Raw genomic sequence first — 26,181 nt, forward strand, 5'->3', positions numbered from 1 at the left:
GGGGGTGTCTTGCTAATTGCCTATAATTTCCACCTGTTGTCTATTCCATTTGCACAACAGCATGTGAATTTTATTGTCAATCAGTGTTGCTTCCTAAGTGGACAGTTTGATTTCACAGAAGTGTGATTGACTTGGAGTTACATTGTGTTGTTTAAGTGTTCCCTTTATTTTTTTGAGCAGTGTACATATATTGAACATCTAATAATCAAATCATAGTGTAAAAGCAGGTGAGTTGGTTCTTCTCTTTTTGGCAATTATCTGGTGTTTTGTGGTGTAAAACTGAGCGGGTAGAGCATAACGTCAACCCTGTTACCAATAGATAGACAATTAAATTAAATTGTAAAGCTTGCATTCAACTGCCACTCCCTATTACACACAGCAACCTTCCATTCATCCTGTCATAAAGGGATTTATGGCTATTTTAAGATGAAAATGTCAACACTGTTACTTTAATTGGCACTTCATAGGCACTTATTATAGTCAATTTCTTTAACCTCTAAATATGGAAAAAAACTGTTGAACATTAGCTCTTTATGACAGAATGTGAGTTGAAATCAATGTTTTTCTTGACAAAGTTACATTTTTCAAAAGGTACAGAATTGTTGGAATGACCCAGCTACAGTCTGTAAATAGTATTACTCATGATGTTCATTGCTGAACATTTAAGAATATGATGAAGTCAATATAATAATTTCAACATAAAATGTACAGCACAGATGTAGGATCTTAATTTGATCACTTTTTGTTGCTGGGAATTTTTTTGTTATTTAGACTTTAAAATGTGAGACTTGATTTGCCTTAACGAAAAATGTATGAACCCCAACAGCAAAAACAATCATAAATTATAATATACTTAATACAGTATATTTCCTGTTACTGCAGGATTGTTTTCTAAATGTATCATTCTGGCTCAAATTAACATCCTACATCTGTAGCTGCTCCTAAAATGCATTCATATTACTAATTTTACCCTGTGTCTTTTCCGTTCACACTGCACATTCCTCTGATGATTCCTGCAGTATGGCTGTGTCCCAAATGGCACCCTGTTTCCTATAGGCCCTGGTCAAAAGTACTGTACTATAGAGGGAATAGGGTACCATTTGGGACATAGTCTATGCTTCTCAGACTCAGTCGTTAATCCCATAAAGAGAGAACTGACAGGAAGAAAACAAAGAGGAGACCATCAAAGGGAGGTGAAGAGGGAACTCCATACTGTGGAGCCATACTGTCAGGTCTGCCAGCTAATTGGAGTTTGACAATCCTCAGACAACACAGGCCTAAGGGATGTACTGTACACAGTCTTGCAATTATTGAATTAAAAAAGTCAGAAAGTACACAACACGCTCCAATGGTAAACACTAAAAGGTAATTATTGGAGGTCCGCTTATGGACAACTTCACAAACCATATGGATATTTGGCATGCTGGCACACTAGTATGGGGTAAACAATATAATCAAATCAAATTTTATTTGTCACATGCGCCGAATACAACAGGTGTAGACCTTACCGTGAAATGCTTACTTACAAGGCCTTCACCAACAATGCAGTTTTAAGAAAATAAAGTAACACAATAAAATAACAATAATGAAGCAATATACAGGGGGTACCGGTACCAAGTCAATGGGTACAGATTAGGGTACAGGTTAGTTGAGGGTACAGGTTAGTTGAGACCCCTTTGGGTACAGGTTAGTTGAGACCCCTGTTCTTCATGGATTCATGCAGTATTATTGAGTCAATTCATGCATCAGTATGGAGTCGATTCATGCAGTGTTTTTAGAGTTGATTCATTAGGTATTATAGAGGTGATTCATGCAGTATTACACAATCCATTCATGAAACAGTATGGTGTCGATTCATGCAGTGATTCATGCAGTATTATGAATTCATGTAGTGGGATAGATTCAATCCATGGATCCATGAGTAAATTAAGTAACATAAACGTATATAACTTGTTATGCTATGCATTACTTATGACCTAATGCCCCGCATAGGCTACTGTATATAGAAAGACTGTAGTTTCTATGATCTTGTTCTTCAGAAATGCAGTATTGTTTAATGAATTTGGTACCAACATAGAATAGTTTTAATTCAATAGCGATGCATTCTTGAGGATTCAAGGTGAGCACAAGTAACTAGGAAACATACGGTATTATAAGTAAGGCTTGGTGGTTCTCTTTTCTAAAGTTGTTGTTGCACAAAATGAGCCTTTGACAGAGGAGCATTTGATGACTTAAATCCCCTTGCACAAGCACAGAGGAATAGCCAGTAAAGTAGAAAAATCATTGGCAATTCTTGTCAGGTCTGTAGTGAGCATTGCTTAGTGCTGCAGAGGGGAGATAGGAAAATAGAGCCCTGAACGGATACAGAATAATTATGCTCCCTCTCTTTCTCTCTCTCTCTCTCTCTCTGTCTCTTTCTCTTTCCACTGATGTTGGTTTGAACATCTGTGATAATAAATACTGTAAGTAATGATAACAAGCAGGTTCATAATATGCAACAGTCACTTGCTTATATTAGAAAGGATGACATTCCAATACACATACATCTATTTTTCCATGGATTGTTTACTCATCCAAACATCATCCACCTCAACATACAGTTGAGACAAACGTTTGGGTTTTTCTTTATTTTTACTATGTTCTACATTGTAGAATAATAGTGAAGACATGAAAACTATGAAATAACACATGGAATCATGTAGTAACCAAAGTATTAAACAAATCAAAATACATTTTATATTTGAGATTCTTAATTCAAAAGGCACTCGCACATCTGAGCAATCTTATTGCAGGTGCATGGCAACAGTTTGAGATTCTTCAAAGTAGCCACCCTTTGCCTTGATGACAGCTTCGCACACGCTTTGCATTCTCTCAACCAGCTTCATGAGGTAGTCACCTGGAATGCATTTCAATTAATAGGTGGCCCTTCTTAAAAGTTAAGGAGGCATGTATAAGTAAAAAAGGAACATTTTATCATGTTTTTCATTACAAAAAAGGTTTGTGATACAAATATATAAACATATTAAACATCCTTCCTCCCAATGAAGTTACTATGTGAGAATTGCCAGAACAATCTGAGATACCCAAAATATTTTCCTCTCACACTGGAGTGCTGGAAAGCCCTTAGTCCTTAACCTATACTGAACAAAAATATAAATGCAACATGTAAAGTGTTAGTCACATTTTTTTATGAGCTGAAATAAAAGGTCCCAGAAATGTCCCATACACACAAAGTTAAATTCTTTCAAATGTTATGCTCAAATTTGCTTATATACTGTACCTGTTAGTGAGCATTTCTCATTTGCCAAGATAATCCATCCACATGACAGGTGTGGCATATCAAGAAGCTGATTAAACCTCATGATCTTTACAAAGGTACAACTTGTGCTGGGGACAATAAAATGTCACTCTAAAATGTGCAGTTTTGTCACACAACACAATGCCACAGATGTCTCAAGTTTTAAGGGAGTGTACAATTGGCATGCTGACTGCAGGAATGTCCACAAGAGAATTGAATCTTGATTTTTCTACCGTAAGCCACCTCTAACATTGTTTTAGAGAATTTAGCAGTATGTCCAACCGGCCTCACAACCGCAGACCACGTGTAACCACGCCAGCCCAGGACCTCCACATCCAGCTTCTTCCCTTGCAGGATGATCTGAGACAAGCCACCCAGACAGCTGATGAAACTGTGGGTTTGCACAACCGTAGAATTCTTACACAAACTGTCAGAAATCGTCTCAGGGAAGCTCATCTGTGTGCTCGTTGTACTCACCAGGGTCTTCACCTGATTGCAGTTTGGCATTGTAACCAACTTCAGTGAGTAAATTATAATCTTTGATGGCCACTGACACACTGGAGAAGTGTGCTCTTCAGGAATGAATCCCGGTTTCAACTGTACCGTCGTGTGAGCGGTTTGCTGATGTCAGCGTTGTAAACAAGTGCCCATGGTGGCAGTGGGGTTATGGTATGGGCAGGCATAAGCTACAGGCAACAAACACAAATGCATTTTATCAAAGGCAATTTGAATGCACAGAGATACCGAGACGAGATCCTGAGGCCCATTGTCGTGTCATTCATCCGCCACTTTCACCTCATGTTTTAGCATGTACAGCCCCATGTCGTAAGGATATGTACTCAATTCCTGGACACTGAAAATGTCTCAGTTCTTCAATAGGCTGCATACTCACTAGACATGTCACCCATTGAGCATGTTTGGAATGCTCTGGATCGACCTGTACGACAGCTTGTTCCAGTTCCCGGCAAAATCCAGCAACTTCGCACATCCATTGAAGAGGAGTTGGACAACATTCCACAGTCCACAATCAACAGCCAGATCAACTCTATGCGAAGGAGATGTCACGTTGCATGAGGCAAATGGTGGTCACACCAGATACTGACTGGTTTTCTGATCCACACCCCTATTGTTTATTTTAAGGTATGTGACCAACAGATGCATATCTGTATTGCCAGTCATGTGAAATCCATAGATTATGGCCTAATGAATGTATTTCAGTTGACTGATTTACTTATATGAACTGTAACTCAGTAAAATCTTAGAAATTGTTGCATGTTGCATTTATACTTTTCTTTAGTGTATTATCTTGGACATAAATTCACGTTGATGTACTCGGGGATTATACACATTCAGTAGTGTTATTTCAGATTGTTCCTTTTTTTTAATGAACAGCAGAAACTGAATTCGGGAAGACACTGTAGTGGGAAATGAAGACCGGCAGCATTTGATTACATACACAAAGCATCACACACTACCACGAGGTTAAAGGGGTTTTGTTCACATGCATAGCTTGGATGGAACTGAATGTGATGTGGGTCACTGCACCCCTACAGAAAGAAACTCCAGACACAAAAGACGTCTGATTACATTGCAAGTGTTCACACTTCAGAGCCATACTGAAGAAGTAGGCCTCCCTCCACGAGGGCTTGGCTCGTTAAATACTCTCACTCATGCTAGTGGCAGTCTGAAATGGCTTGCTGAAGATCAGGTGATAGTGAATAAACAACTCCAAGAGGCACATGCAGTGGAGTTTTCTGACAAGTACACACCTGGGCCAATGTTCATAAAGTTTTGCAGAGTAGGAGTGCTGATTTAGGATCAGGGCATCCCTTTTCATGTAATCATTAATAACTGATCTTAGATTAGCACTACCCTGAGACACTTTGTGAATTTGGGCCATTCGCACTGTAAAGTTCACCGAGAAGAGAAGCCATTTCAGCATCATGAACAGTTCCACTCACTCCTGCACCATGCACCAGCATAATCTTTTATATGATGTACATCTATGATGAGCCCTAAACGTCTGAGTTGTGTATTGAGACTGCCTACACCATGATAAGATACCAGATTGATCCAGTGTTTAGGTAAACCTGCTCCTAAAATGTACCAATATTGTTCTGGTAAATCACAATAGTACCATGAAAGCTGAAGAAACGAGTTCTCAACAAACCGAAACAATAACATAATTATTTATCTTCCCACATTTAAAGATTTTACACCGGCTGATAGACAAAACTCAACTGAGAGAACACTGGTGTCTCTTCATTATGCCGACAATGCAGTCTAACCTACTAGCCTATCTATAGCTATATACAGTATTTAGCTGGTAGCCTATTTATATTACACATTGGAACTCAGACTCCACACTGTCAGGTTTTTCCGTCTAATTACTTATAGGCTTACCAGTGTTCACAGAAGTGGGGTCGCTCTCATGAGTGCCGCTGGGTCTTGGTTTTCTGGGAGAGAAGGAGCAGGAGAAAGAGGGCCGGCACTCTCACTAGAGGAACTGTCACTATTCTCGAGGGGAGTAAGAAGAGGAGGAGCAAGGCCACTGTCATTGCCAGTCCCGGGCAGTGAGGTCTGTCAGGAATGGGAGGTTGCTAGTGGTAGCTGCTACATAAGTAGGCCTACTAGCTTCTACCTGCGATGGTGTTTCGTCAGTCGAGGACGAGGTGGTAGATTTGCTGATGTGGATATCTTCTGTAATTGGCACAAGCTTGATCAGATAAAGCATTTTTGCTGCATTTTCATGCACCACTTGGTCTTGCCTTTTGTTTGTCCATCTTTAACAATGAGCTCACTCTCCGACCTTATTCACCTAACTTTTTTAAAACTTGATAGCCAAATTATATGATGAGGCTGAGGCAGTCTGCTGTTGGCGCAGCTGAGAAATAGGCTAATTGGATGCATTAAACTACACTGCTCAAAAAAATAAAGGGAACACTTAAACAACACAATGTAACTCCAAGTCAATCACACTTCTGTGAAATCAAACTGTCCACTTAGGAAGCAACACTGATTGACAAAAAATTTCACATGCTGTTGTGCAAATGGAATAGACAACAGGTGGAAATTATAGGCAATTAGCAAGACATCCCCAATAAAGGAGTGGTTCTGTAGGTGGGGACCACAGACCACTTCTCAGTTCCTATGCTTCCTGGCTGATGTTTTGGTCACTTTTGAATGCTGGCGGTGCTTTCACTCTAGTGGTAGCATGAGACGGAGTCTACAACCCACACAAGTGGCTCAGGTAGTGCAGCTCATCCAGGATGGCACATCAATGCGAGCTGTGGCAAGAAGGTTTGCTGTGTCTGTCAGCGTAGTGTCTAGAGCATGGAGGCGCTACCAGGAGACAGGCCAGTACATCAGGAGACGTGGAGGAGGTCGTAGGAGGGCAACAACCCAGCAGCAGGACCGCTACCTCCGCCTTTGTGCAAGGAGGAGCACTGCCAGAGCCCTGCAAAATGACCTCCAGCAGGCCACAAATGTGCATGTGTCTGCTCAAACGGTCAGAAACAGACTCCATGAGGGTGGTATGAGGGCCCGACATTCACAGGTGGGGGTTGTGCTTACAGCCCAACACCGTGCAGGACGTTTGGCATTTGCCAGAGAACACCAAGATTGGCAAATTCGCCACTGGCGCCCTGTGCTCTTCACAGATGAAAGCAGGTTTACACTGAGCACGTGAAAGACGTGACAGAGTATGGAGACGCCGTGGAGAACGTTCTGCTGCCTGCAACATCCTCCAGCATGACCGGTTTGGCGGTGGGTCAGTCATGGTGTGGGGTGGCATTTCTTTGGGGGCCGCACAGCCCTCCATGTGCTCGCCAGAGGTAGCCTGACTGCCATTAGGTACCAAGATGAGATCCTCAGACCCCTTGTGAGACCATATGCTGGTGCGGTTGGCCCTGGGTTCCTCCTAATGCAAGACAATGCTAGACCTCATGTGGCTGGACTGTGTCAGCAGTTCCTGCAAGAGGAAGGCATTGATGCTATGGACTGGCCCGCCCGTTCCCCAGACCTGAATCCAATTGAGCACATCTGGGACATCATGTCTCGCTCCATCCACCAACGCCACGTTGCACCACAGACTGTCCAGGAGTTGGCAGATGCTTTAGTCCAGGTCTGGGAGGAGATCCCTCAGGAGATCATCTGCCACCTCATCAGGAGCATGCCCAGGCATTGTAGAGGGTCATACAGGCACGTGGAGGCCACACACACTACTGAGCCTCATTTTGACTTGTTCTAAGGACATTACATCAAAGTTGGATCAGCCTGTAGTGTGGTTTTCCACTTTAATTTTGAGTGTGACTCCAAATCCAGACCTCCATGGGTTGATAAATTGGATTTCCATTGATTATTTTTGTGTGATTTTGTTGTCAGCACCTTCAACTATGTAAAGAATAAAGTATTTAATAAGATTATTTCTTTCATTCAGATCTAGGATGTGTTGTTTAAGTGTTCCCTTTTATTTTTTTTGCAGTATATATTGTACCCATCTATATTGGACAAAACAAACAGTTTCCTTGCTACATATGGACATTTAAAAGGAGGGTTACTGTCAAAGTTATTTATACAAAATTATATTACAATTTAGACAGAGTCGGTGGGTCCCCCCACCTTGTGGGGGCTGAGGGGGTTTCCGCTACGCCAGTGGAGAGGAGGAAGATACTGTAGCTGTATGTGGGTTTAGGGAGAGGGGTGGTGGATAGGGGACTTGATTGGATGTGAAATAAATAAACCCTCACACAGTTCACTGTAAATGTAATGAAATTATCTTCATGAGAAAGACCTGATGGCTTGGTCCTGGGACTTTAAGTGCCTGTCCATCGGCCCAGGCTTTTCACCACATTTTCATCACAGACACCAACTCCAGTGAGTGAAGCTGATGGAATTAGAGGTAGCGATCACTATTAGCTTCCCCAGTAAAGCCAGCATGTGGGCTTTGTTTTTTCACCAACTTTATTTATTGAGACCTCATGTCATTCTGACAGTTTAATTGTGAATGATATTGGACACCGGGTGAGTCAAGAGCCAGCACATGTGATTGCTGTCATGCAAAGAAACTTGCCAGTGTACCAGCCAGAGATCATCAGAGTCAGGAAGAAAGGCAAAATTCTGTGAAGTGAAATTTCATTGGCCTGACTTGATTGATTCATTATTTTCTCTCCATCTTTGTCTTCTTGTTGTTCCCCTGTCTCCAACGCGTCAGGACGATGCTATCTGCCAAACTGGTAGTCATATCCTCCTACTCCACCCTGTACCGTGACACTTGTTTACTCCTGAGGATGAGGCAGGTGATGAAAGCCAGCTTCCTCTGAGAAAATTGGCTGTCGACAGTCACCTCGTTCCCCTCCCTTAGGATGATAACTGTAACGTCGTCTCTAACACTGCGACTAGCTGCCTCTGTGTTAACACTAACACTGGTGGCTTGACACGTCACTCCTTTGATCTAAAGTGGGGGGTTATAGCTCTGAGAAATATTTCCACTTTTATGCGTTCTTATCTGGTCCCTGACTGACTAACACAAGCCTCTGTCAGTTGAAGAGCTGTGTCATCATGACAGAGGAGGCTCTCAAGCCCTTGGCGATGTGAGGGACTGGGTCAGTTATTTTGTCTAGCCGTTATGTCTGCCTCATGACTTGATTTGGTTAAGTTGTCTGTCGTATATGGAACATCTATTCCCCCTCTATGTGTCATGTTAAATGGCTAATTTGAGTGACGATTCTTAATTTTTTCCCTCATTTATAACCAACTTTGTTGTTTTTGAATTGTTGTGTGAATGAGGAAAGGATGGCTGGAATTAGTTGCCTGTTGCTAGGATATAGAAGCCCATTCCCTTCACCTATGATCATTGGCCTAACAAGCTAGTACCTACATTAAGGGAGTTCTCATTTGGTGCACTGCTCTCTATTTATGGATACATTTTCTGAAACTAGTGAAAGTTATGTCACGTACAACAGGAACAATCGTTTTGACTAAGTGTACTTTGACATAATCGATCACCTCAAGGCAGCATACAAAGAATGTCCCATAAAAATGGTGCACAAAAGCCTTACCTTGCCAACATACTGGTTGTCATTCCCTGTGTACTCCTCCAGAAGAAAGAATTGATTCCACATCCATCCTCGTTTGGAGCGCTGGAGTATCTTTCCATCATCCTTCTCCTGCAATGTTCCCAAGAGATTCACAGTATTTCCAGGTGCCACAGGCAGGGCATTGATTGGCTGCAGGATGGAGAGCATCAGTAGACCCAGGAAGTGATTGGTTATCATGGTATCCAATCACACGGGGAAATAATTCTGTATGACTAATGAGTTATGGTAATAGCCTTCTGGTAGGATGCACGCTGGAATGAAATGTAACCAAATCAGGCATTGTAGTCTTCTTCCCTTTGATCCCTTATTGATCCCTGGGAAGAAGAAGAACATGGATAAATTAGAGAGATAACACAAGCAGGATATTGACTTGAGGCAGTCATATTGGTTTTCAATATCCCCCCCAATGGTCATATTGTCTGATTGTGTCTAATACAGATGTAGGATCTTAATTTGATCACCCGTTGCAGGAGAACTTTCCTGCAATGCATTAAATAAAACATGTGTAGTGCATTTGAGGTTTAAAAAGGCTTCTGAAGTTTGTAATTTCCAATTTGAAATGACAGACTTCCAAACATGTACATTAATTATAATCCACATAATAATTCACATTCGTTGTTGCAGGATAATTTTCCTGCTCTAGCAAACTGGCTCATATTAAGACATTTTATCTGTATCAAGAGATAATTGGTTTCAAAGCTCTTTAGTGTCGCCAGTGTTGTACATTGCTACTGTTTAATCTTCCAAGAGAAAAAAACAGGCAACATAAACATGTCGCCTCCCCACCCCTTGGGTCAATTGAGATTGCGTGTGACTAACACATTTTTGTTAATTACTATAGCTCCCGCCTTGGCCCAATCAGTGTAATTTTGTAAATGCCAGCTCTCATCATTCACCCAAACTTCGTCAAAATCGGGCCAGTGCCATCTGAAATATCGCGTGTGACTAATGTACGAACGGACGGACAGATGGAGACAGATGCACAGTTCCCTGCCCAATTTCATCATGGGGGACAATTATGAATTATATGGAATTAGAAACTTCCTTAAATGCGTTCATTAATTTTCTTGGGCTATATTCAATCCATTTTGCATATGTCCAGCGTTACGACATTTAAGTTCAGCTAAAGGCAATGCTCCCGCATTGGCGGAGACTGCATTCAAGGTAAACGGTGCATATGTTGACCCAATCAGAATTTACCTTTAAAATGTCTATAGTGCAGTCTGTAATGCTTCAGTGATACAGATTGAATAGAGCTTTTAGTAAAGGAATTATAGTTCCAATCGGCATCTGAAAGAGTCATACATTTTACCTAGGATTAGCTCTCTTAAACTAGCTTAAACTTGCTGGTAGCCAAACTTGTAGCAGATTTGATCAATTTGATTTGTAGATTTGATTGGTAATAGAGTAATACAGTCTGGTAAATAATGCAGTCCAGAATAATATTTACCCTCAAGGCGTGCAAGTCAAATGATTTGCCATAAACTGTCACACCCTGATCTGTTCCACCTGTCCTTGTGCTTGTCTCCACCCCCTCCAGGTGTCGCCCATCTTCCCCACTTATCCTCTGGGTATTTATACATGTGTTTTCTGTCTGTCTGGGCCAGTTTGTCTTGTTTGTTCAAGTCAACCAGCATTTGTCTCTGTTCCTGTTTTTTTTGTCTCTCTTTTTCAGAAAGTCTGCACTTGGGTCTTACCTTGATTCCTGATATAAACATAAGTACCAATGCTTGATAAATAGTGCATAAGGATGAATTTCATAAATACATATTTGTGAAAATATATCTATGAAAGATATAAAAACAAGAGTCATTTGTTTTTGGTTACAGTCAAGGATATGTTTTGTATTATTCTACAAAGGCCTACTGCAACACGTTGCCTAGCCTATTTTAATTTCCCTTACAATAAAACATTAAAATGTAATACATTGATCAATTGTTTTTGTAGATTTGATTACTAATAGAGTAGTAGTAAGTAATACAGTTTAGTAACAGCTATTTTCTGTTTTCATCATTAGTTTTATTTTGCTAGCCAGTTGTGAAATGAAACAATAGGTATTGACAAAGTGAATTAAAATACCGCCAGGCTAGAATCAAATTGAAGGAAGTTAGCTAGCTTGCTAGCTACTTAGCTAGATAGCTAACTCAACCACAGTTTTCCTAGCCTGGTTCAAGTTCAACTTAAGCTAGCCATCTTCCTGTGTATTGATACATGGTGACTGACCACTGACAAAGCTATATCTACTGGGCTTGCTGGCAGCCAAACCTTGGCTTCTAAAGGTAGCCATTGTATTATTGACTCCATGACACGTGCTATGTAGACAGTGGGTTGTTTAGCAACAAAACCGATGAGTGCGCAACCGTGTAGCAAAGAGGCTGGGTTGGCTTAGAATCAAAGGATTATTGACAACATGTACACTTTATTTGCTCTCCAAATCTTTATTGAAATAATAAATACATTCGCACAATGAGCACTTGTTGTCTTTCAAACATATTGTTAATTTTAGCCATACTGTATAAGCATAGACGTGACAAGAGTTGAAACACATCAAAACTAGAAAGACATGGTATCATAACAAGAAACAACGAGCCACCTACGAATCCCGACATGGCAGCTTCTTGTCATTGTTGTTAGGTGTCTGGCCACCCAGAATCATAAATAACACAGACCTCTGCTCCCTCGAAGCGCACACATCGTCTTTGTGACGTTGTCAGCTAACTAGTCTATAGTACCTAGATGAAGCAGAATCCCCACCAGGGCCAGCCTTGATAGGTAATTTGCGGATGCATGCATAATTTATGGACTTTGGAAAGTTAATCCTAATAAATCTTGTCCTCCTTTTATAAAAGAGGCCATTTAGTGTGAAGCTGGTGGAAAGGCCATAGTACCAGCGCCATCACAAGCATTCATTGTGTAACTCACGAGGGGCCTTGAACAAGCAAGGACCATATTTGATCATTTCTCTGCTTTTGTTCAACAATCAATAAAAAAAATTGAACGAACAAAGGACCTTGTTTGTAGCCAAATTAGTAAGGTTCCATTGATGAAACTGAAGCACCGCCACATGTAAATTAATATTATCCCATGAATGCATATCAAATAATTCAGCTAATGAGATCTCAAAATAAACATTATTCATTCCATCAGTCTTAAAGAGCACTGTGGAATGTAATTCATGCCATTAAGGCTAATGCCTATACTGAATCAAACCGTGACTCTCAAACAGGCAGGTTATGGCTTATATCCAAATGTTAAAAGGTTAGGACAGTAACAGAGAGAGACAGTTGTGATTGGGAAAACTGGTATGGTCTCAGCTGTCATCCAAGGTCAAGCCTTCAAAATATAAAATGGAACTAAACCATTAAAGTTCATTTTCAGTCAGCAAGACCCCGGTCTAGCAGTTTCCCAGATGTTTAACCTTGTTAAAGTACAGGAACATAAAACGATCACTAATTTAATAAAAATGTGCACTACATGAGGACAAAGTAATCATTTTCACAAAACATACAGTACACTTAACAACATGTACTGTATGAGCCAAGAAAATGTGATATCAACTGTAGGTGTCACTCTCCCTACCACCAGATAGAAGATACAGAATGAAGCCACGATGATTGGGGGAAGTCGTGGGGTGCCAGTAAGCCATAAGCTGATGATGATGTGCTGTTATCACTTCACTACGTGCCCAGGCTTTGCCATGAGTATGACAGGCGGCATGGCAGGCGCAGAACCCCGGAAATCGGGAAACATTGGCTGGCAATTAATTTGGTCTGATTCCTGTGATTGCATTTTCTAATTATCATTCAAGGCTGTCCTTGAGTTTTAATAGCATTCTGGATATTAATCTTTGATGCACCATGTCTATTAAGCATTAGGCCAGTGTGTCTTTTTAAAATTCCTCCACACCCTGAGCAGAGCGTACTGACTGGATTTCTTGACCAGATGCTATAACTCCTCTCACTGAATCATCTTGATTTGATTAGTCAATTAAATGCCTACAGTATATTAAATATGTTGTTTATGATTATATTAGGTGATAGGAAGCTTGGGAGGCTTGGCATGCAAACAGACAGATGCATGAAAGAACAAATCATTAAATATGCTCTTAAAAGTTAAGTCTTTGAGTAGAGCGTTTGGCAATTTATGGTTGTCCATTCTGGCAAAAGCTAGTGGAATAAACACTATTTCTATGAAGGCTTATATGGTTATCAACCATTTGTCTGTCCTTTGAATATGACCTTTATGAACACACACAGTGTTGAATAGGTTGGGAGTGTTTAGACTCCTAACAGACACGGTCAGTGGAATTGCTCTCGCCCTTTATACTGTATGAGTATTCTGGGTGCATTTCTCCTGAGATTCAAAACCTATCTGCAACAGTAGCCTTAATATGGAATAAATAACCACCCTGAGACCAGCTAAGACCATTCCATTTAGCAATACACTGCCGATTGCTCGCTAAGCATCTCTTATAATGGAGTGTTTTATATATATATATATATATATATATATATATATATATATATATATATATATATATATATATATATAGGCCACTGATGCCCACATACTCTTCTACAATAATCAAACTTCAGTCGCACACACAAATCTTGCTCTGCAATCAGCAAACTCTTACAGACCACCAGTGGTCTACGTCCCACAGTTTGAGAATGTCTTATTTATGTTACATTCTACCAAAATATGACCAAATACATCATGGACTATATTTGGTTCATTTGATGTCCCTGTGGATAGACCTATCTTAGCAAGACGGAGCGATGGCTTGAATACGTATTTGCCCAAAACAATTTGTGGTTCTTCTTTTAACAAAACTGTGCACTTGAGATTAAGGCAGTTGTGGTGCAATGAGGTCAAGGACTATAAATGCCTGTTTTGTGATTGACGGATTGAGTGGCTTTAGCTACTGATTGCACACTGACAGACTACACAATTGACAGACCACCACAGAGCCTAAGTGCTACTACAGTAGGGGCGGTGATGCAGCTGTGAAAAAGCAGCAGACCTGAAAAAAAGTGTCCACTTGGTGGAGCCCTAGACCTTTCCAACATCGCTAGCATCCTGGCTGCAGTCTCTGGCAAGGCTTGACAACTCTTTACAGAACCTGCTGCAATTTTGAAATGCAATTTTGAAATGCTGTCTTCACTTTGTACCTTGAAAACTGGTCCAAAAGGAGGTCGACCTATACAATGTGTGAGGCCATGAACCGACAAAATCCTTCCTATTGCATAAATTGTCACTTAGAGTTAGTGGTGTAATTTTGATGCACTAAAACTGAACAGAAAGCTTACAATTTCATTCACAATTTATTTTGCAGTCCATATCAGTTCATTGATTATATTTTGTATTATGTGTTTTAGATGAGCCCCACTACACAAAATTTACTTTGTTGCCTGATCCAAGCATTTTATAACAATGACAACCCTTCTGATCCGCATGTGATTTTTTTCCAGATTTTCCTATATATATCCAACATGTTCATTTAGAGTTCGGTCTGTCATGTTTCAATTTGAGCCTGTTGAAAGCTTTGGTTGAGTGTTTGGGAGAGAGATAGAGAACCATGCAGTGTCTGTGTGGGAGGGATACAGGGTTTTGCTATTATTCATTCGAACGCTGAAAGGCCATTACATATCTGACAATAATAATTCATGAAAATGTTAGTGGTTAATTTGTGTTAAACAATAATGGCATTACCCAAATGACCCAGTACAAACTGTACCCTTATAAATCACATGTGTGTCTGTAAGGCTGTCTCTATCAAGCCCCATAGCACACAACAGCGGATAGGGAGAGGAAGAAAGACAAGGAGAGAGAGAAAGAGACAGAGGGATGCAGAGATGTAGAGAAAGATAGAGACAGAGACATGGGGATGGAGTGAGAGAGAGGGACAGAGAGATTAGTTCTGTGCTGTAGGGTACATAGAACATAAACATCCTAACATACTCATTGCCCCTCTTATTGCAGTGCTCAAAACCCCACAATGAACTCTTTCACCCTTCCATGCATCTGAGCTGAGATAGGAGCAGTAGTGCAGTGCCTCACCATCAAGCCTGCTCACACTTAATTACATGTAAGGTTTTGCCATTGCTAGCACACACACACACAAATCACTCTTGTAGCTGACATAAAAGTCTGAATATGAGTTAGCTTATTGGAAGCGTGTGAGGCCGGTCATGAAACATTTAATCCGAGTGATACACTGGAGGAATCTGTAAATCTGTCATATGAGCTAGCACAATGCTAGTCCTATTTTGTCTAGGAAGTCTCTAAATTTACAGGTTACTGCCGAAAATAATAAAACTTGAGTAAATGAGGGATACATATATAAGTATATTGAAGTAGGTGCTTTCACACATGTGTGGTTCCAGAGTCAATTAAGTAATTAACATCCCATCATGCTTAGGGTCATGTATAAAAATTCCCAGTTGACCATTGTTTTGGCTACCATGGTTAGAAGAAGAGATCTGTTCTGGTGGCTTGTGGTGGCCCAACGCCCTATTAAGACACGTTGTGTTGGTGTTTCTTTTATTTTGGCAGTTACCTGTATGTAGGTACTGCCATTCAACATCTGTAATTCCACTGTACGAGCACTGTGCCAGTCCTAGTTTGTTTTTATGAAAAGTCTCTGCATTCATGTAGTTACTGCCCTTCACATCTGTAAATCTGTAGCATGAGCACTGTGTCCATCCTATTTTGTTTAAGAAAGTATCTGAATGCATTTACAGATGTAGAATCTTAATTTGGTAGGAAATGTAAAACCTGTAGTGTATTTAAGGTTTAAAAAGGCTTCTAAAGTAATGTCCACTTTGTAATTTACACTTTGACATTTCAGGCTTGATTTTCTGTTACAAAAAATGTATCAACCCATGTATGAACCCCTACAAAAATGTTAATTAATTATAATCCAAATAATAATTCACATTTCCTGTTGCTGCAGGATTATTTGCCTGCTGTAGCAAACTGGCTCAAATTAATATCCTACGTGTAGCTACTGCCCTTCATCTAGCACTTTTTATTTTGAAGTTTACTAAGACTGCAGAGATGGAGATGAGAGATTTGATATAACACCAGAGATTAGATATAAAAAATCCTGCAAAACAGAGAATAGAAAACAAAAAAACAGAACCTTACCTTTGTTATTCACAGTTTAGTAGTATTGTCCATCTGTGTTTCTGAGTGTCATGGTACTGTCTCCCCACTCCTCACGTAGCAGTGCTTAGCGGTGGCACTTATTCTATCTCCTCTCAGCTGCACTTACATCCAAGACTGAACAGTGCTGCGAGCGCTAGTGTGTGTGTTAGTGTTTGTGTGAGCCTACTGCCTGCTTCCTCTTTCTCTCTCTATGCTCTTCTCCCTCTACCTCCCTCTCTTGCTCCACCTCCTGCCTCACATTTGATCTTCTTCCCCCACCCTCTTTCTTTCTAACCTCTCTCTTCCTGCCTCTCTCTCTTTTTTCTCTTTCCTTCTCTCCTTCTCTCTGTCCATCTATCGCTCTCTCTCACTCTGACTCTCTCCCTCCCTCACTCTCTTTCTCTCTCGCTGCACCACTTCTCGCTGTGGATGTCAGGGAGGCTGTAGCAAAGGGGACTGCTTCTGATTGGCTGCCATTCTCAAGTTTGCGATAAAGAAAGAGAGGGCAAGGGAGAGAAAAAAAAGAGAAAGAAATGAAAAGGAAGCAGAGGGGAAAAGGATAAGGAAGAAAAGAGAGTGCCCTTACTCACAGTGAGAAGCAGCAGTTGACTAAAGCAGCAGTGAAATTGAGGACGGGGGAGGTAAAGTTTATGCCTTTCGAGGGGGTCCACTATTGAATCACATATTCATACATGGCAACACAGACAAAACATTTATCAAAAGGAAGTTTTTTTTGAACGGTCTGTCCTATATCTTAGTGATATAAGAAAGAAACTAGACTAGCTTCAGATGAGGCTTGTGGGCATCCTAGAGCAAAACAACCGACACATACTTGGTCAAGTCTCACTTTTCAATGGAGGGGTCATATTAGTGTATAGCCCAAACGATTCAGACGCTACAGAGGTTTTCGTGAGAAGACAGATTTTTGCAACATTCCACCGCAGATGCGGAAGGCCGTCATTGGTGGATGCGGTAGATTGAGATGCAGCCCATGCAAAAAAAAACATATCTCTAGCTTTAACAAACAGCTTTTGATGGGGATTTTTCATTATACTAATTAGATATCTGCTCACGTGCGGACATCGAGCTTCACTCCGTTGATCTACATGCGTGAGTGGGATTTTTTGAGTAGCGGACACTTTTTGGTAACATGACATCCTCGCCGGTCACATTCACATTCACAAGGGGACAATAGCAAAGATTTAAAAAAATGTATTTAAAAAAGAGTCGCCTTCCCTTGCTACTAGTAACGAGCAGCTTGGCTAAAAACATAGCAAGTTAGCTAGCCTTTTTAGCTTCCCACATCTCCATGTGAAATAATCAGATTTATAATGAAAGAAATATGCTGTGGCAAATATTCTTATACTTTATCGGTGTAACCTAAAATATTATCAGTTCCCTGTGGCTCAGTTGGTAGAGCATGGTGTTTGCAACGCCAGCATGGTGTGTGCAACGCCAGGGTTGTGGGTTTGATTCCCACGGGGGGCCAGTACAAAAAGAAAAAAAGAAAAAGAATGCATGAAATGTATGTATTCACTACTGTAAGTTGCTCTGGATAAGAGTGTCTGCTAAATGACTCAAATGTAAACTTATCCCAGTTTGATATGCTGCTTGTATATTTATTCCCATATTAAAATAAAAATAGAACATCATCATGTTTTGGTCATGGAGTAAAAAAGCACATGGCTAGCTATCTGGCTATAATAGGTTCTACCATTTCACAATAGCCTGTAATCATTAGTTATTACTTCTAAATAAAATACATTGATAATTCTTTTAAATGGTCTACATTTTCAGGTAGTAAAAAACTATGTTGAATGTCGGAGCGTATTACAAGGAGCCGCCCCTTTTGTGACGAAAAACGACTTTGCAACACTCCAAATGTTGCTTATGCGTAGAGCTTGTAGTAAGCTTTAGGAGGCTGTAGAGGGTAGGACTCCTGGAAGGCACAGAATGAACTCCATGTGACTGCAGGGAGAAAAGCAGCTCTGTAGAGAGGAGGCACGCGAGTCTAAGCTAGGTTGTCCTGAACAGTCCAGCTCCTCTATGATGTTTGATGTCTCAATGAGCCCTATCTAATGTCCTTTCAATGACAGTGGAATGAAGGAGAGAAAAGCCATAACTTGTAAATCACCCACTTGGGGGGGGTTCTCCAACTCCATCTCCATTGCTCTCTCGTCTACCTGGGTGACTTGGCCAACCGGACTGCAGTGAAATTGAGCGCGTGTGCTCAGGCAGTTCGTCCAGGCAGGCAGCACTCTGTCATATATTTTCATTATGTGCTTCATCTTGGATGCATATCAATATAGCTCTTCCACAATTCCCTGCCTTTTGAAAGTGATATAGCATTTTAATTCAGTTGAGGGAAATGGAGAGAGTTAATATATCACAGGGGTGTTTGATTCTGAGTACAGAGAAAGAGAGAGTGAGAGAGATTGAGAGAGAATGAGAGTGAGAGAGGGCGTGATAAAGCATCAAATGCCAATACACATACGTGTACCCTGAGCTGATAAACAATGTGATGGAGTACCTTTGAAATGCATGGTATGCCACTCAGGGTCTGCAATCTCAATGAATAATTTAAGGTAAGCAGCAGCTGTACCACTAGCCACCCTCATCCCACCGCAAGTTTTATCTCCCACTATCAGTGGGAATAGATGATTAACTCAAAGTCCCAAATTGCACCCTATTCCCTACATAGTGCACTACTTTTTACCAAGGCCCATAGGGGGAATTTAAGACGCAGGCAAATTCTTACTACAACAAATAAATAAATAAAAAAGCAAACAAGCTAAACTAATTAACACAGGCACAGGCACTGAGGTACCCTTTCTCTGATGTGAAGCCAAGTCCACATCCTTCATAATTTACAATATAGTTGTGTTGTTTATGTTGCCATGAGAGAGAGATAGGGTGTACATGACTGTGTGTGCATGCATGTGTCTGTGTATGTGTGGGTGTATGGGTGGGTGCCACCATGCCCCTGTGTCCTACACTAACAAGCCAGAGTAAAAACCAGGCTATTTTGTACATCTATGCATATCATTGGTTTTAATCTACTTGTTATTTACACCCCTGGGAGGTTACTTATGTTGTTATTATTGAGCCCAAACAACACAGTGCAATCAGAGAAAAACAGCCAAATTGTGTGCCTGACTCAGGTTTACACCTTATACGAGCATGACTATGTATGCCAAAACTCTCTCACACACACCTTCACCGAATCATGCCCCTGATCTCCCCGAGGTGCAAGACTTATACGTAACTCTTCAGTACATTGGTAGTTAGCTTAGTAAAAGTACACCGCTGAATATTTGTTGCGTTAAAAAAAAGCATATTCCAGGGGCAAGGAAACAATTTTCTCCCAGTAAGAGCGTTTCAGGGATGCTATCCCAATTGTCTGACTACATACCAAATGGCACCCTATTCCCTATATAGTGCACTACTTTTGCCCACACAAGTTGAGCTTTCAGTGAAATCCTATATGGTAGTCCGGTCCGTGTATGAGCTTTAGCCAACTGTTCTATAATTTTCATGACATTCATGTTTGTCATGGCATGACAATGAACAAACATTAACAGGTTGTTGGCTTAAGCACAAATAGACTGGACCACTAAGCTAATCCTATGGGGCATTATGTATGACATATTCAAATATTGTAGAGAGTTGTCTGTTTTCCTATTTTCATTACGCTTATTCCAACTTGCTTTGGTATGGACTTTTATACTGACCTATAACAATGTATTTATACCAAAAATTTAAACAACTCATTGCCATGTCACCATGTTATGTCACCAGGACACAGATATTTTCACCCAATTGATAGGAAGGAAAATTTGATTATAATTATTAGTACACTGTAAACCCCAAAATCCATCCAGTTAGTTGAACTCAAAGTCAGTAAAAAGTCATTATTACTTAAAATGCTTATGTGGTACTGACTCAAAGCAAAATGAGAAGTCACATCAACTCCATTTTCAACATCTATTTTTGTTTGAAGTCAGGATAACAAATTATAACTTTTTCCAAGCATGCTCTACTGCAGGTAGATTTTGGGGATTAAATATATATATATATCTGTGTTTTTACATGTACATTGACTGATTAATCTTATGCTATACAAAGATAAATAACATACATTTTTCACAACTAATCCAATCATGTAGTTAGATTTGTTGCCTTTGATGAACTGGTTGTTCCAGTTTAAATGAGTCTCCTCACACTGTTACTAACCCTGGCAGTCATTATGAATGCAGGTTGTGGATGAATAAAAATGTAAACTGTTATCCTAACTCTGGCTGGATTCTAATAGGAGTTACACATCTCTTTGCAAGCCAGCATAATATGACTTCAAGGTAGGGCTGCAAAATGATCGTACATTTTCCAGGTTTTCCAGAAATCCCAGTTGGAATATTCCTGGACATTCTTCAAACAGGAGTTCTAATAAATCATGTAATTTTTGGAAAGTTCATATAATTTTGCAACCCTACTTGCAGGTCTGATATTATGGCTTGTAGAGTATCAGGACACTGTAATAAGTTAAAGCTAAAAATAAATCCTTATCAGATATGTAACAGATTACCATCAAGCATTTCATTATTAAGATATCATCCAGCTTGGAACTCTCAGTGAAGGCCACAGAAATGCCAATGACTAGAGCGAATACAGTCATGGGTTGTAACTCTACAATTCACTCGAAAAGGCAAGGCACACTGGGAAATGATATTGGAGGCGTGGCTTAGTACAAAAATGTCAAGCTAATGCAACTCAAATCTGGATCCCCCAGTGACACTTGGTATGAGTAATGACTACAAAATCACAAGTAACCATACTCAGATATATTAAGAGCAACGGGTTTCCTCAAACAGTTTTAAGTAATGACAGCATATTGGAGTTTGCAGTGTAGGTACAGAGATGAGCGGTCTCCAGAATGAGCAGTGGGCTGCTTCAGAATTAACACAACCACATAATGAAACAATCATTTCATGACATGTTTGACTCGAGCAACTGTGGCAGAAACTCTTCTCTCTCATTAGAATTGTGATCTGCCGAGAACTCATTAAATTTGTTACCGTCGACATCATCAAACAGAGGAAGGGTTAGGTGATACTTGTAGCTGTCTGATCCTGAGACCAAACATGTCTCTTAGTGCACACACACACACACACACACACACACACACACACACACACACACACACACACACACACACACACACACACACTTCACACTGAAAATGTAAGATGAGTACTTAAATGGACCCTGATATACTGTAGCAAACTGTTAATGAAAGGTTATCTGAAGTCATCTCTTCCTAAGATATGTGGGGTAGTGATTTATATTTAATTATACAACAGGTGGGTCTAATCCTGAATGCTGATCGGTTAAAACTGCATTCCATCCTGTGTCTATTCCACAAGTTACCACCGGCTGAAGCTATGATGTTGAAATGCCTATTTACTCTGTTCCATCTGATTGCACAATCCACTGTCTTATCAGCCCAGCCAGGCAATTTATGAACTTGATCTCCAACATAAAAAGCATTTAGACATGATCTCCCATTTCTTTTAGACTAGCATTTGATTTTCAACAGCAGGGATTTGTATTAACCTTGCTGTCTGTTTCACAACATTTGCAACATTGTTTCAATATTAAAATTCAATCTACTGCTGTCCCGTAGTAATGAACGTCTCGGGAGACGGGACGAGACAAAGGCAGGCAGCATTTCTCAGCCAGTTGAAATCATGAATGCGCTGGCATAATTTTTATGGATATATACAAAGAAATGTCAATAGAAACAGGTAAAATGAAACGAAATACCGCTAGTTTACTGTCTTTCCAGCTTCAGTGTGCAGTGATTGTGTAAGCTTTGTTGTTGGCTAGCTCCTATAAACAACAGTGCACCGGCGAGAGAGCACATTTTCTATGCCAGGAAAAATTGTGCCTCATTAGTTCATTAATATAGATTACAAATAAATGGCACTAGAAAACAGCGTAAACAAATACGGTGTCACGACTTCTGCCGAAGTCGATGCCTCTCCTTGTTCGGGCAGTGTTCGGCGGTCGACGTCGCCGGTCTTCTAGCCATTGCTGATCCATTTTTCATTTTCCATTTGTTTAGTCTTATTTTGTATTTACGCTGTAGGTTTTACTATTAAACTGCTCCAGCTATTTACCAAGTTCTGCTCTCCTGCGTCTGACTTCCCTGCCACCAGTTACGCGCCCCTTACAGAATACCACACCCCGTTATGGAGTCAGCAACCCCTGGAATGCGGATAGAGGAGCGCATCCAGGAGCAAGCAACGATGATCCACCATCTAGGCGTCGCTATGGACCGCATTGTTCAGACCATGGACCACTGGGAGAAACAGAGTTCCTTCAGCGCCTCCATCAGCACAACCGGGGTTACCACTACTCATCCCTCCTGTATCCGGTCCCAGTGGGATGCGTCTCAACCTTCCCAGGGAGTATGATGGGATGGCGGCAAGGTGCCAGGGTTTCCTGTTACAGCTGGACTTACACCTGAGCACCGTTTACCCAGCTCCCTCGAGAAGGGAGAGTGTATCTGCCCTCGTTTCGTGCCTCTATGGGAGAGCTCTGGAGTGGGCTAACAACATATGGGGAGAAGGAGATACGGCGTTGGATGACTTCGAGGAGTTCACCCGCCGCTTCCGGGCAGTCTTCAACCACCCGCCCGAGGGTGAATGTCTCTTCCACCTGCGGCAGGGAACGAGGAGTGCACAGGAGTTCGCTTTGGACTTTCAGACCCTGGCCGCCGGCGCGGAATGGAACGACAGGGCCCTGATCGACCACTATCACTGCAGTTTGCGCGAGGACGTCCATCGAGTGTTGTCCTGCAGGGACACCACCCTTACTTTCGACCAGCTGGTGGACCTGTCCATTGGGCTGGATAACCTGCTGGCTACCCGCGGACGTCCAGATCGGGGTCTGTCGGTTCCATCCCCAGCACCACTGCTCCGATGCCAATGGAGCTGGGAGGTGTTGCGCTCAGGGAGACTGGAGGAGGTTCCGTCTCGTGCACCATCTGTGGCCGCAGAGGTCACACTGCCGGTCGGTGCCGGGTTGGTTCCTCTGGGGGTCGATGCAGCAGGCAGGGCACTCTGGTGTCACCCCAGGTGAGAAGGCACCATTCTCACCCAGAGCCCTCTGTTGCACATATGTTTTTGTTCGTTACGTTTCCTGAATTTACCCCGCATTCCCAGCACAAGGCGCTTGTCGATTCAGATGCGGCTCGGAATTTTATAGACAGAACATTAGCCTATAGTTTATGGATCCCCATCATTCCTGTGGCAATGCCCTTCCCAGTTCACGCCTTAGATATTTGACCATTAGGGTCAGGGTTGATTAGGGAGGCCACCGCTCCTCTGGGCATGGTGACGCAGGGGGGTCACACGGAGAAAATCAGCCTCTTTCTCATTGACTCTCCTGCGTTTCCCGTGGTGCTAGGTCTACCCTGATTTGCTTGTCATAACTCCACTATTTCTTGGCAATGGAGGGCTCTCACGGGGTGGTCGCGAGAGTGCTCGGGGAGGTGCTTAGGGGTTTCCATAGGTGCTACTACGGTGGAGAGTCCAGACAAGGTCTCCACTGTGAGCATTCCTCCCGAGTATGCCGATTTGGCTCTCGCCTTCTCCAAAAAGCAGGTGACTCAATTTCCACCCCATCGAAGGGGGGATTGTGCGATAGATCTCCTGGTAGACGCCGTACTTCCCAGGAGTCACGTGTATCCCCTGTCACAGGCAGAGATGGTGGCTATGGAAACATATGTCTCTGAATCCCTGCATCAGGGGTACATTTGGTCCTACATTTGGTCCTTGCGCCCGTGTATTGACTATCGAGGCCTTAATCAGATAACTTTGAGGTACAGTTGCCCGCTACCTCTAATCGGGATTGAGTCAATGCACAGGGCGCGCTTCTTCACCAAACTTGATCTCAGGAGTGCTTACAACCTGGTGCGTATCCGGGAGGGGGATGAGTGGAAGACGGCGTTCAATATGACCTCAGGGCATTATGAGTACCTCGTCATGCCGTACGAGTTAATGAATGCTCCATCAGTCTTCCAAGCATTTGTAGACGAGATTTTCAGGGACCTGCACGGGCAGGGGTGTAGTGGTGTATATTGATGACATTCTGATATACTCCGAAACACGCGCCCGAGCATGTGTCCCTGGTGCACAAGGTGCTTGGTCAACTGTTGGAGCACGACCTGTACGTCAAGGCTGAGAAATGCCTGTTCTTCCAACAGTCCGTCTTTTTCCTAGGGTACCGCATTTCCACCCTGGGGGTGGAGATGGAGAGTGACCGCATTTCAGCCGTGCGTAATTGGCCGACTCCCACCATGGTAAAGTAGGTGCAGCGGTTTTTAGGGTTTGCCAATTACTACCGGAGATTTATCCGGGGTTTTGGTCAGGTAGCAGCTCCCATTACCTCACTGCTGAAGGGGGGACCGGTGCGTTGGCAGTGATCGGCTGAGGCGGACAGGGCTTTTGGTCACCTGAGGGCTCTGTTTACCTCGGCTCCCGTGCTGGCCCATCCGGATCCCTCTTTGGCATTCATAGTGGAGGTGGACGCATCCGAAGCCGGGATAGGAGCCATGCTCTCTCACCGCTCAGGCACGCCACCGAAGCTCCACCCCTGTGGCTTCTTCTCGAGGAAGCTCAGCACGGCGGAGCGAAACTATGACGTGGGTGACTGGGAGCTGTTGGCTGTCGTCAAGGCTCTGAAGGCGTGGAGACATTGGCTTGAGGGGGCTAAACACTTTTTTCTCATCTGGTCTGACCACCGCAATCTGGAGAACATCCGGGCGGCGAGGAGACTGAACCCTCGCCAGGCAAGGTGGGCCATGTTGTTCTCCCATTTTGTGTTCACCCTTTCTTACAGACCAGGTTCCCAGAACGTGAAGGCAGACGCACTGTCCCGGCTGTATGACACAGAGGAGCGGCCCATGGATCCCACCCCCATACTCCCGGCCTCCTGCATGGTGGCGCCGGTAGTGTGGGAGCTGGACGCGGACATTGAGCAGGCGTTGCGGCCAGAGCCCGCTCCACTCCAGTGTCCCGTTGGGCGTCTGTCTGTTCCGTCTGCTGTCCGTGACCGGTTGATCTATTGGGCCCACACGTCACCCTCCTCTGGTCATCCAGGCATTGGTCGGACGGTGCGCTGTCTGACTGGGAAGTACTGGTGGCCCACTTTGGCTAAGGACGTGAGGGTTTATGTTTCCTCCTGCTCGGTGTGCACCCAGTGTAAGGCTCCTAGGCACCTGCCCAGAGGTAAGCTACACCCCTTACCCGTTCCACAATGGCCATGGTCGCACCTGTCAATCGATTTCCTGACTGATCTTCCCCCATCACAGGGAAATACTACGATCCTGATTGTTGTGGATCGTTTCCCTAAGTCCTGCCATCTCCTTCCTCTGCCCGGTCTCCCTACGGCCCTACAGACTGCGGAGGCTTGTTTACGCACGTCTTCTGGCGCTACGGGGTGCCTGAAGATATAGTGTCTGATCGGGGTCCCCAGTTCACTTCGAGGGTCTGGAGAGCGCTCATGGAACGTCTGTGGGTCTTGATCAGTCTTACCTCAGGTTTTCACCCCGAGACTAACGGGTAGGTGGAGAGA

General features: G+C 42.5%; 1 protein-coding gene across 3 annotated transcripts in view; it reads right to left on the reverse strand.

The window, feature by feature from the left end:
• LOC106590054 (cadherin-10) overlaps window positions 1-16,835 on the reverse strand; it is a 46,671-nt gene extending 29,836 nt beyond the window's left edge. For 2 of the 3 annotated variants that reach the window (XM_014180562.2, XM_014180565.2), the window contains exons 1-2: window positions 16,546-16,835; window positions 9,358-9,710 (exon numbers count right to left, since the gene is read on the reverse strand). In XM_014180562.2, coding sequence (XP_014036037.1) covers window positions 9,358-9,573 — 216 coding nt within the window. In that variant the 5' untranslated portion in view covers window positions 9,574-9,710; window positions 16,546-16,835. Of the gene's footprint in view, window positions 1-5,701; window positions 5,855-9,357; window positions 9,711-16,545 lie in introns of those variants that run through there. The other variant, XM_014180564.2, reaches the window with a different exon arrangement.
• Window positions 16,836-26,181: the final 9,346 nt, after the last annotated feature.

Source organism: Salmo salar, chromosome ssa29, assembly GCF_905237065.1.
Source record: "Salmo salar chromosome ssa29, Ssal_v3.1, whole genome shotgun sequence".
Classification (NCBI taxonomy): domain Eukaryota; kingdom Metazoa; phylum Chordata; class Actinopteri; order Salmoniformes; family Salmonidae; genus Salmo; species Salmo salar.